This window comes from Clupea harengus, unplaced genomic scaffold (assembly GCF_900700415.2).
Source record: "Clupea harengus unplaced genomic scaffold, Ch_v2.0.2, whole genome shotgun sequence".
Classification (NCBI taxonomy): Eukaryota; Metazoa; Chordata; class Actinopteri; order Clupeiformes; family Clupeidae; genus Clupea; species Clupea harengus.
Genome location: NW_024880212.1, coordinates 7,501 through 20,000, shown reverse-complemented (window position 1 = coordinate 20,000; position 12,500 = coordinate 7,501). Strand labels below are relative to the sequence as shown.

General features: G+C 44.5%; 3 protein-coding genes across 5 annotated transcripts in view; all 3 read right to left on the bottom strand.

Annotated features, from left to right (window-relative positions):
• Positions 1-3,104, bottom strand: part of si:dkey-100n23.5 — a gene marked incomplete at its 3' end in the record, with an annotated part of 4,243 nt that extends 1,139 nt beyond the window's left edge. The window contains exons 1-2 of the mRNA XM_042706261.1: positions 2,888-3,104; positions 238-290 (exon numbers count right to left, since the gene is read on the bottom strand). Coding sequence (XP_042562195.1) covers positions 238-290; positions 2,888-2,971 — 137 coding nt within the window. The remainder of the gene's footprint in view (positions 1-237; positions 291-2,887) is intronic.
• The window catches only part of LOC122131610 (mid1-interacting protein 1A-like), an 8,745-nt gene extending 2,047 nt beyond the window's left edge, over positions 1-6,698 (bottom strand). The window contains exons 1-2 of one of the 3 annotated variants that reach the window (XR_006152106.1): positions 5,336-6,698; positions 4,056-4,058 (exon numbers count right to left, since the gene is read on the bottom strand). Coding sequence is in view for 1 of the 3 variants with exons in the window: in XM_042706260.1 (XP_042562194.1) it covers positions 5,993-6,469 (477 nt within the window). In the remaining 2 variants the exon portion in view is untranslated. Of the gene's footprint in view, positions 1-3,323; positions 3,344-4,055; positions 4,059-5,061 lie in introns of those variants that run through there. The other 2 variants (XR_006152105.1, XM_042706260.1) reach the window with 2 other exon arrangements.
• A 4,676-nt stretch (positions 6,699-11,374) lies between these two features.
• Positions 11,375-12,500, bottom strand: part of mid1ip1a (MID1 interacting protein 1a) — a 2,151-nt gene continuing 1,025 nt past the window's right edge. Inside the window, exon 2 of the mRNA XM_042706259.1 lies at positions 11,375-12,500. This exon is cut by the window's right edge and continues 706 nt beyond it. Within this exon, the coding sequence (XP_042562193.1) occupies positions 12,346-12,500 (155 nt within the window). The 3' untranslated portion in view covers positions 11,375-12,345.

The window sequence follows — 12,500 nt, the reverse complement described above, 5'->3', positions numbered from 1 at the left end:
CAGCGTGTGCGGAGGAGGGCACCCTACAACCCGGGGGTGAAGAGGCAGTCCTGACTTATTGCCCCTCGCCAACCCCCCACCCCCCCCAATGTTACCACCCCCAGTTTTTGCCGGAGAGAGCAAGGTCAAAGGTCAGAACATGGAGAGGTCAGAACACATCTACATGACACCAAAGTCATGGCCTTCATGACCTCTGACCCAGCAGCGGTTTCTATGGCGACAGGCCAGGGTACTCACCATCCAATCAGTGAAAAGGTCCCTGTGGCTCTCTTAACTGTCAAAATGACATCCTGCAAACACACACACACACACACATATATATATATATAATTAGAAGGAAGACATTCAGATGTGTGTGTGTGTGTATCTGTGTATGTGAGTGAGTGTGTATGAGGGTGTAGGGGAGTGTGCGGGGGGGGGGTGTAGCAGGTGCTTGCGCAAGTGTGTGTGTATTTCTGTGCGTGTTTGTGTGTATGAGTGTATGTGTTTGTGTGTGAGTGTGTGTGCATGTACATGTGAGTGTGTTTGTGTGTGTGTGTGCATGTGAGTGTGTGTGCATGTGAGTGTGTGTGCATGTGAGTGTGTGTGCATGCGAGTGTGTGTGCATGCGAGTGTGTGTGCATGCGAGTGTGTGTGCATGCGAGTGTGTGTGCATGCGAGTGTGTGTGCTTGTGAGTGTGTGTTTGTGTGTGTGTGTGCAAGTAAGTGTGTGTGCATGTGAGTGTGTGTGTGTTTGCATGTGAGTGTATGTGAGTGTGAGTGTATGTGAGTGTGAGTGCATGTGAGTGTGTGTGTGTGTTTGCGTATGCGTTTGCATGTGAGTGTATGTGAGTGTGTGTGCATGTGAGTGTGTGTGTGTTTGCGTGTTATGCATGCACAGGTTTTGTGTCATTCCAAGTAAGAGAAGCATTCTTTCTCTCAGTGGCTCAAAAGGCAAAGATCAATCCGACCGAAAGTGCACACACACACACACACACACCCACACAGGACTTTAATTACAAAGAGGATTTGGAGATCATACACAGAGAACAAAGGGCCATTTGGCTCAAGGTGAACATCCCTGGATCTCAGTACGCCACATCTGTGTGCATGCAAGCATAAACAAACATCCATAGACACCCTACACACACACACACACACCCTACACACACACATACGCACACACACACACACACACCTAAGGTTTGGATCTTAGGCCTTCTTACACACTCTGACAATGGCTCTGTTACTGATGGACTAAACTCAGGATGTGTGCCGGTCATTTCAGACCAATACAAACCCTAGAGACACACACACCCTCGAGAGACACACACACACACACACCCTACACACACACACCCTAGAGACACACACACACACACACACACACACACACACACACACACTGGCTCTGTTACTGATGGACTAAGCTCAGGATGTGTGTTGGTCATTTCAGACCAATACACTCATTCAGGCCTCTGGCACTAATAATAACTGCTTCCGGAACAACAATGCTCAGATACCCCTTGTGCTGGGGTAGATAGGAATACATACCCCTTGTGCTGGGGTAGATAGGAATATAATAGTTCTACTCCTTCTGAAGAAAAGAGGCCGGCTGGCTAAGAACTCTGCAGAGCGGCCTACATGTTGAATGTGCAGCCCCAACACAGTTCACTCACACAAATCTGCACATCAGAGTTCAGTGTGTGTGTGTGTGTGTGTGTGTGTGTGTGTCTCGGGTGTGTGCATGTGTGTAGGGTGTGTGTGTGCGTAGGGTGTGTGCATGTTAAACACAGTTCACTCAAACACAAATCTGCACATCGGACTTCAGTGTACACTGCTGTCAATTAAGGTTAGAGAAACAGGATGCTGTTCAGTGATCTGTGTGTGTGTTTCAGTGATGCTTCTAAAGGAGTTTCAGTGAGGGGGGGGGGGGGGGGGGCGGACACGGACACGGACACTGGGACACAGATACTGCACTGGTCGCTCTCTTAAGACGACTGTACACATCAGTCCAACAAAAACACAAACGAGAACAGCAGATGTGTGAAGGGTGGCCTTGGCGACTAAGGCCTTTTGTTTTGCTTACAAAACAAATCGCTTTATCAGCAGGGAATCTCCGCTCGCTATCTGCCTCAGGCAAGCTATGGCCCGGTAACTCTTCCGCTTCAGATACCGACTGTCAACGGCTCAAAGCAGCTGCCCAGCCCTGGGTTGTGATGGGCGTGACAGAAATGTTGACGGGCAAGTTCACAAACAAGTCTATACCGCCAGAAGGCAATGCCGCCGAAGGGACACATACCTGCCTCGAGCCCATGCGTGTCAGGAAGTGTTAATAAATCCTAATAAGTCTCTGTGAGGCAGATATAGCCTTCGTAAGGCGTTTACGGAACTGGAAAGTGTCACGAAGAGCAAAGTAGATTTGCATGGCTGGGTCTTTTCCTCGCTGGAAAACCACAAATAATGTTGACATGTTTTCCATGCTTCGCGATTTAAGTTTCCTGTAAAGTGAAGCCGATGCTGACGGCAAAAATTAGGTCATGATCAGTACATGAAATTCCGGAGCCAAGTTAGCGAAATAATAATCGCGTTCCTTCCCCCAGTGTCATAGACCACAATACCACAAAGGTGTGTCCGCTAGTTGGCCAGCTAATAATGCCCCCACTTTAATAGCAAGCATTTCATTCCAATTAACAAAGTCGACGCTCTTCAAAATGACACCTAAAAAAGTTGCTACGTTTGTATTTGCCGTGAATAAAAGCTGTTGCCAGAACGCTTTACCAGGTTTTACTATCGGCATCCTCTGTGAAACTTCATTTGGAAGCTTTTGCTAGCTAGTTGGACCGTTAGCTACGTTTACTGCAAGCAGCTTGCGAGACACAAACACTTTTCGTGATGACCTACTTACACAGTGGTAGTCGTCAGGGTCTGTGTTGAAGAAAGTGCAGCGAGTGCTAACATTAGTGGGCAAGGTGGAGCTTTCGTTTTCCATTTTTACTTCTAACTTTGCTACAACTGACACAACGGTGTTTACACCATCCTTTCATCATGTGGAATCACATGCTAGGCTGCTGGCTCCGTGCAACTACAGTGCCTCAAGAGGAACATGTGGCACTGAAACGCATAATACATCGACCTCGCTTTATCAGAGATTTTTGTTCTGTATAAAACTACATTTCTCACAACTCCTTGGAGTGTGTGGTGTGTGTGTGTGTGTGTGTGTGTGTGTTAGTAACGCTTCTGGTAGGCCTAAATCAGATAGAAAAACAGAATGTTCTTATCAGGCCGGAAGTTTTTGAAAACATTCCACTTTCTTAGGTCAGTGAACTCTCAGGGATAGAATTGCACACACACACACACACACCTTAGAGACAGGAGGGGGTGTGTTAGGGGGGCGGGGCAGACGGAGGGAGAGAGGTTTCAAAACATTTCCCTGAGAAGTTTCAGCTTTCAGGTGAAATGGTTTGTTAATATCTTCCTCTTCAGAAACAATGGTAACCGTGAGGGAGTGCCAATGTATACACAAGCACACACACACACACACACACACACACAGAGAGAGAGAGAGAGAGAGTATGCTCGTATGCATTAACTACACAAGCACACACACACACACAGAGAGAGAGAGAGAGTATGCTCTTATGCATTAACTACACAAGCACACACACACACACACACACACACACACACACACACAGAGAGAGAGAGAGAGAGAGTATGCTCTTATGCACCAACCACACACACACACACACACACACACACACACAAACACACACACACATACACACACAGAGAGAGAGAGAGAAAAACAGGGCAATCACCACAATCTGTGTACTGGAACAATACTGAACAATTAATCTGCACATAAACACATTTAACCAAATACCATAAACACATGCAGCATAAGCCCACACATGCACACACACACAAAGTATAACAACACACCTCAACATTCTTACCCATGCTCTCTCTCACATATAGGTGCAAACACACACACACACACACACACACACACACACACACAAACAGAAAAACAGGGCAATCCACTGTACCTGTTTATTATCTTCCAACCTGACTTCCTATCTATGACCACAGACAGTAATAACTAACGCATCAGAAACACACACACACACACACACACACACACACACACACATACACACACAAACACACTCACACATAAGACACATACACTGCACACATACACACACACACATTCACACACACACACGTATAAACACATTACTTCCCATCTGAGACCATAGAGGATTATCATTCAATCTTTGTGGCTGCAACCTCTTGTATGCACAGACTCACACACACACATACAGACACACACACACATGAACACATATATACATATACACACACACATTCTCCAATGTGCACAAAGACCTCACTGTTAGACCAAAGGGAGTGATAATTAAAGACACACAGACACACACAGAGAGAGAGAGAGAGAGAGAGAGAGAGAGAGAGAGAGAGAGAGAGAGAGAGAGAGGTCGCTGCGCAAGACGTCTCTCTTTGCTGGCATGTGCACAGACTCCACTATATTTTTAGATGGCAGCAGTGCCCCTGATCACACACACACACACACACAAACACACGCACGCACACACACACACACACACACACACACACATACACACACACACACACACACACATACATACATACACACACATACACATATACATACACACACACAGACATATATACACACACACACATACACACACAGATGCACAGATGCAGATGCACACACCAGCATCTTCACGGCTGCCGTTGGCCTTATCAACAAGGCCCGGGACCCCCACCTGACGTGGTCACTTATCCCGCCCCCACACCTCAAGCCTGTGACACACTACATTGCACACTGCACATTGCACATCCACTTTTGCACTCTTGCACTGCTTTTTTGTATTGTAGTACTTATTGTGTTTGTATGTTTTACGTTCACTGTATGCACCTATACACCAGAACAAATTCCAGGTAGGTGCAAACCCTACGATTCTGATTCTGATCTTAGAACAAATTTGAAACCCTAATATTGCCCATAAGAAATAGTCAGCAAAGATGATATCGGTTTTCACAAACTTTTATTTACAGTGAAAAACAACATAGAAAAAAAATTATTTACAAACAGCATCAACAATATTTGACATACAAGTTACTGGTGATGTTAGAGTCTCATGGGTCTCATCATGGTTCTAAAGGGTTCTAAAGGCTTCTCAGAGGGTTCCAGGTCATAGACTCTCACAGGGTCAGATCACAGGCTGATGTAAACACACTAGCCATCACTTAACACACACCCCGTAGACATCACACACACACACACACACACACACACACACACACAAATGTGATCATTCACTGACTTCAGTAGTTACAAAGTCTTCCATGGTTAGAGGAAGGAGCATTGGTTACACATAACAGGATTGGTGAAGTGTTTAGAGGTCGGACAGTTACACAGATACTGCAGCACATGTAAGTGCACACAGACATACTCTGACACTCTTGTAGTGTACACTAATTACATAAACACACACTCACGCCTGTCAGTTAAATCATAGTTAGAGCATCATTCGACATTAGTCTTCCGCACACTAACTCCAAAAGAAATATTTTAAAAATATTTCAAAAGTCTTCAAACATACATAATACATTATCAATATGAATAAATATTATCTATAAGCCATGGCTTGTCGTCTGTCAAGCGGAAATCAACGGAATCAGTGCAAATCATAAACGGTTTGAGGAGTCACCGAGTTCCCGGAGAACAGTGTTCCAATTGTCACATCGTGACGCAGGGTGGAGGAGTAGAACTGGAAACAGTCTTTCATTCTTCTCTCGTTCTCTTCTTTCTTTGTGAACTCGTTGCGAAACGTCTTAGTTTTTTTTACAAAATAAAGTTCGACTCATCTCCGCGTTGTGCTATGCGGAAGTGTCATGGTCGAACGTTCAGGCAGCAGCAGGTAGAAGTGTGCACGCACGCGAGGAGGGTGTCTTCTTCTCACTGGCCCCAGCCCGCGATGCCAATCTCCTGCTTGTAGCGGTGGGTGAGATCGTTGGCCTGGTGTGTGAGCTTCGACAGCACGCCGTGCAGGCCCTTCAGGTGGAATCGGAACAGCTGCTCCAGGTCCACCTGCTCCTCCTCGCTGGCCTCGTTGTCATTGGCGCGTGTGGCTTCTTGTGCCAGGCTCTCCTTCTCTTTGCGTCGCATCTCCTCGGCGCGGCCCAGGGCTCCCCACTGGATGTCGTTGCGGATGGCCTTGAGCTGCGTGTAGTAGCCGAACATGTCCACCTCGGCGTCCCGCAGGTAGTTCCCGGTTGAGCGCTCCTCCTGCTCCTTCTCGTGCTCCAGTGGCACGTCGCGGAGCAGGCTGGGAACCATCACCGTCTGGTCCATGTTGTTCACGGCGCCGATGAAGCCATTCATGGCGTTCAGCAGAGAGTTCTTCTGCGTGTAGGTTTCGACCATTTGCATCATTTTGACCGACTGTGTGTCGTTCTCAAACGTAGCAGAAGAAATAAAAGCGAACGTATTCAAGTTTAGCAGACAGGAGAAATTCGACGGGTAAAGTGACTCGTCCTGTCAGGCTCTAGTTTCAGATGTGCAGAGTCTTCGCTTCGTTTAGGGGGAGTCTCGTGCTCTTTCCTCCCGTGTTACTCTTCGGCGTGTGCTGGCTACCTGTGCCTCTCGCGCTGGCTTTATAGCCCAGGTGGTTTCGAGGCGAGGGCGTGACTGAAATTCCACTTTCCTCGGTCAGTGAGACGGGAGACAGGAGGGGGTGTGTTGGGGGTGGGGGCGGGGCAGACGGAGGGAGAGAGGTTTCAAAACATTTCCTGAGAAGTTTCAGCTTTCAGGTGAAATGGTTTGTTAATATCTCCCTCTTCAGAAACAATGGTAACCGTGAGGGAGTGCCGATGTATACACAAGCACACACACACACACACACACACACAGAGAGTATGCTCTTATGCACCAACTACACAAACACACACACACACACACACACACACACACACACATACACGCACACACACACACACACAGAGAGAGAGAGAGAGAGTATGCTCTTATGCACCAACTACACAAGTACACACACACACACACACACACACACACACATAGAGAGAGAGAGAGAGAGAGAGTATGCTCTTAATATGCACCAACTACACAAACACACACACACACACACACACACACACACACACACACACTGTAGAATCTGTGGAGCGCACTGAATGTAAACAACAACAACAACAACAACAACTGTAGTGAACAAATGAATCTGCACATATACACATTTAACCAAATACCATAAACACATGCAGCATAAGCCCACGCATGCACACACACACAAAGTATAACAACACACCTCAACATTCTTACCCATGCTCTCTCTCACATATAGGCGCAAACACACACACACACACACACACACACAAACAGGGCAATCACCACAATCTGTGTCCTGGTGTTGGACTGTACCTGTTTATTATCTTCCAACCTCACATCCTATCTATGCCCACAGACAGTAATAACTAACGCATCCGAAACACACACACACACACACACACACACACACACACACACACACACACACACACACACCACTTCCTATCTAAGACCATACACTGTAATCATTGCTAATGTACGGCTGCAGTTTCTCTGCAGAATAACAACACATGAGACTCTCTCACACACACACACACACTCTCACACACACAACCAAACACACACTCTCACACACACACACACACACACACACACACACAATACAATCCAAAACAATACAGTCTAAAACACAGGCCTATTGGCAGCTCATAAACAGGGAAGAACTAGAATAATAGGACAATAAGACATCTCTAATGGAATAGAACTAGAATAATAAAACAATAAGACATCTCTAATGGAATAGAACTAGAATAATAGAACAATAAGACATCTCTAATGGAATAGAACTAGAATAATAGAACAATAAGACATCTCTAATGGAATAGAACTAGAATAATAAAACAATAAGACATCTCTAATGGAATAGAACTAGAATAATAGAACAATAAGACATTTCTAATGGAATAGAACTAGATTAATAGAACAATAAGACATCTCTAATGGAATAGAACTAGATTAATAGAACAATAAGACATCTCTAATGGAATATAAATGACATCGGTGATGACAATAACAGGCATTTTCTCTGCAGAATAACAACACATAAGACTCTCACACACACACACACACACACACACACACACACACACACACACACACACAACATATACACACACACACACACACACACACACACACATCACTTCCTATCTAAGACCATACACTGTAATCATTGCTAATGTACGGCTGCAGTTTCTCTGCAGAATAACAACACATGACACTCTCACACACACACACACACGAACACACACACAACCAAACACACATACACCACTTCTTATCTATAGGAACTCAGAGTCAAACCATAACAGATGGAGCTCAGGTCCAGAGAACACACAAACACACTCACACACACACACACACCACACACACACACACACACACACACACACACACACACACACACACACACACACAACACACACACACACACACACACACACACACACAATACAATCCAAAACAATACAGTCTAAAACACAGGCCTATTGGCAGCTCATAAACAGGGAAGAACTAGAATAATAGAACAATAAGACATCTCTAATGGAATAGAACTAGAATAATAAAACAATAAGACATCTCTAATGGAATAGAACTAGAATAATAGGACAATAAGACATCTCTAATGGAATAGAACTAGAATAATATAACAAGAAGACATTTCTAATGGAATACAACTAGAATAATATAGCAATAAGACATTTCTAATGGAATAGAACTAGAATAATAGAATAATATAACAATAAGACATTTCTAATGGAATAGAACTAGAATAATAGAACAATAAGACATCTCTAATGGAATATAACTGACATCCCCACAGAAAAAACATGCAAAATAACAGAACACATGTCCATCCCTGACCAAAGATGGACAGTTCACTTCACTTGGTCCCCGGGCGCTACAAGCTGCCCACTGCTCCTGGCGGGTCCTTGAGGAAGGACGGTCCAGGATGGGAAAAAAGCAGAAAATAAATTAACCGCGACCTCAGGCCTACCTGCGTGTGTGTGTGTGTGTGTGTGTGTCCTGTGTCGCCTCCATATATGCACGTGTGTGTTCCAGTGTGTCGTGTGTGCCATTAAAAACCTGACAAAGGTCTTAATTATTATCGGTGATGACAATAACAGGCCTACTAGAGGCATAAAGAATCCCACCCATTGACTTTTCAACTATACTCTGTTTAGCCTGTTAGCCTAGCTACACTGACCACCACACTTCAACTATACTCTGTTTAGCCTGTTAGCCTAGCTACACTGACCACCACACTTCAACTATACTCTGTTTAGCCTGTTAGCCTAGCTACACTGACCACCACACTTCAACTATACTCTGTTTAGCCTGTTAGCCTTGCTATACTTACCACCACACTTCAACTATACTCTGTTTAGCCTGTTAGCCTAGCTATACTGACCACCACACTTCATTTGATCTGATGCTGCGACTGAATGGGGCTGGGCCTGGTGCAGGGAATCAGTTAGGACAGCTCTCGTGTTTACAGTAGACACTTTGATCAACAGCACTGACTATGATTCCCCTAATGAGTGTAGCCTTCTCCAGGGTCAGTCTAATGAGTGTAGCCTACTCCAGGGTCAGTCTAATGAGTGTAGCCTACTCCAGTCTAATGAGTGTAGTCTACTCCAGTCTAATGAGTGTAGTCTACTCCAGTCTAATGAGTGTAGCCTACTCCAGTCTAATGAGTGTAGCCTACTCCAGTCTAATGAGTGTAGCCTACTCCAGTCTAATGAGTGTAGCCTACTCCAGTCTAATGAGTGTAGCCTACTCCAGGATCAGTCTAATGCAGAGGTTCTCAAACTTTTTCTGTGATTCCCCACTTTGAACAAGGGAGCCTTTTCAAGCCCCACCTGTCCCTCATCGCTCCCATAAAATGTTAGGCCGAGCTTAAAATAGTCAATTATTGAAATAACCTCAAGTATTAACAAATATCATCTTATTTAGGTCAGCAAATGTATATTGCTTGGAGTGATTTCATGTTTCATGTTGTAGTGTATTGTTGTTATGGACACGCACACATGGACGGATTATGAAACCATGGGTCAGGACGTGTAACAAAATACACCGCTTCCAACCACAAATAAGAGATATATTTAAGCCACCTCTGATACTAACAAATACAAAGTCTAAAAACAATTGACAGCAAGCTAAGTTAATAACAGCGACTTCACGCAGAGGCTCTGGTTTAGGGCCCCCCTGAGCTCATGGGCGGTAATCCATCCCTACACGCACACAGTTGTGTATTTCTTTCTGTTGACTGACTTTTACTCTGACATCATACTCGTGGGATAAGGAACAACTGTGACAGTTAGTAACGCACATATCTAGTAAGCCTCTATTCAATTATACTTTCCCGCACACCCTCGAAAACAATGACTACGTTTTTTCGCTGTCTCACACTGTGATAAATATGTTTAAGTGACCTATCTTTAAATTCTATGAACTGTGTTAGTTCGTTGAAACGTAAAATGTAATTATTATTCATTTAGATACGTTCTAATATGTGACCGTTAGCACACCATTCATTCATAACTCCGTTGGTGGCTAACGTTAGCACTTATTAGACAGCTGTGCTGTAATCTGTTGTTGGTATGATTCTTGGTGTAATGAATCTAATAGTAACGTGCAGTGTTTAGTTAAGATACCTTCTAAGTATTTTCCGTTTCTTGTGTATTATTGTTTCACTCATACATTTTCACCTGACATAAATAAAGGAGCAAGACGCTCGCTACCTGGCGCGTGAAAGCATTGCCATAGATCAGGGGTAAAAAAAAAATCTCCCGTTCATCGCGTCCATTCGGCCCCACCTGTCACGTCTCTGCGCCCCACACTTTGAGAAACGCTGGTCTAATGAGTGTAGCCTCATCTACTCAAGGATCATTGATTAGCCTGATGATGCAGCGCTGCAGGACGGTCACAACAGAGCAGCTTTGGTTAACTCTATGGTCAAGTCTTTAATGCCAATAAATCCATTTAGACTAGAGACTGCCTGTTTCTCTCTGGTCTGAGCATGTGCGTGCCCACACACACACAGCACCATATTTGATCTGATTAACATGTGATACTTCTGTTACAGTAGGTTCCCCTTTGGTTCTAAATGCCTGAGGTTTTATACTGGCTTATATCTTTCTAAAGAACATCTTAGAACAAATTAGAAACCCTAATATTGCCCATAAGAAATAGTCAGCAAAGATGTTATCTGTTTTCACAAACTTTTATTTACAGTGAAAAACAACATAGGAAAAAATTATTTACAAACAGCATCAACAATATTTGACATACAAGTTACTGGTGATGTTAGAGTCTCGTGGGTCTCATCATGGTTCTAGAGGGTTCTAAAGGCTTCTCAGAGGGTTCCAGGTCATAGACTCTCACAGGGTCAGATCACAGGCTGATGTAAACACACTAGCCATCACTGAACATCCCCGTACACATCACACACACACACACACACACACACACACACACACACACACACACACACACACACACACACACACACACACACACACACACATTCACAAATGTGATCATTCACTGACTTCAGTAGTTACAAAGTCTTCCATGGTTAGAGAAAGGAGCATTGGTTACACATAACAGGATTGGTGAAGTGTTTAGAGGTCGGACAGTTACACAGATACTGCAGCACATGTAAGTGCACACAGACATACTCTGACACTCTTGTAGTGTACACTAATAACATAAACACACACTCACGCCTGTCAGTTAAATCATAGTTAGAGCATCATTCGACATTAGTCTTCCGCACACTAACTCCAAAAGAAATATTTTAAAAATATTTCAAAAGTCTTCAAACATACATAATACATTATCAATATGAATAAATATTATCTATAAGCCATGGCTTGTCGTCTGTCAAGCGGAAATCAACGGAATCAGTGCAAATCATAAGCGGTTTGAGGAGTCACCGAGTTCCCGGAGAACAGTGCTCCAATTGTCACATCGTGACGCAGGGTGGAGGAGTAGAACTGGAAACAGTCTTTCATTCTTCTCTCGTTCTCTTCTTTCTTTGTGAACTCGTTGCGAAACGTCTTAGTTTTTTTTACAAAATAAAGTTCGACTCATCTCCGCGTTGTGCTATGCGGAAGTGTCATGGTCGAACGTTCAAGCAGCAGGTAGAAGTGTGTACGCACGCGAGGGTGTGTGTCTTCTCACTGGCCCCAGCCCGCGATGCCAATCTCCTGCTTGTAGCGGTGGGTGAGATCGTTGGCCTGGTGTGTGAGCTTCGACAGCACCCCGTGCAGGCCCTTCAGGTGGAATCGGAACAGCTGCTCCAGGTCCACATCCTCCTCGCTGGCCTCGTTGT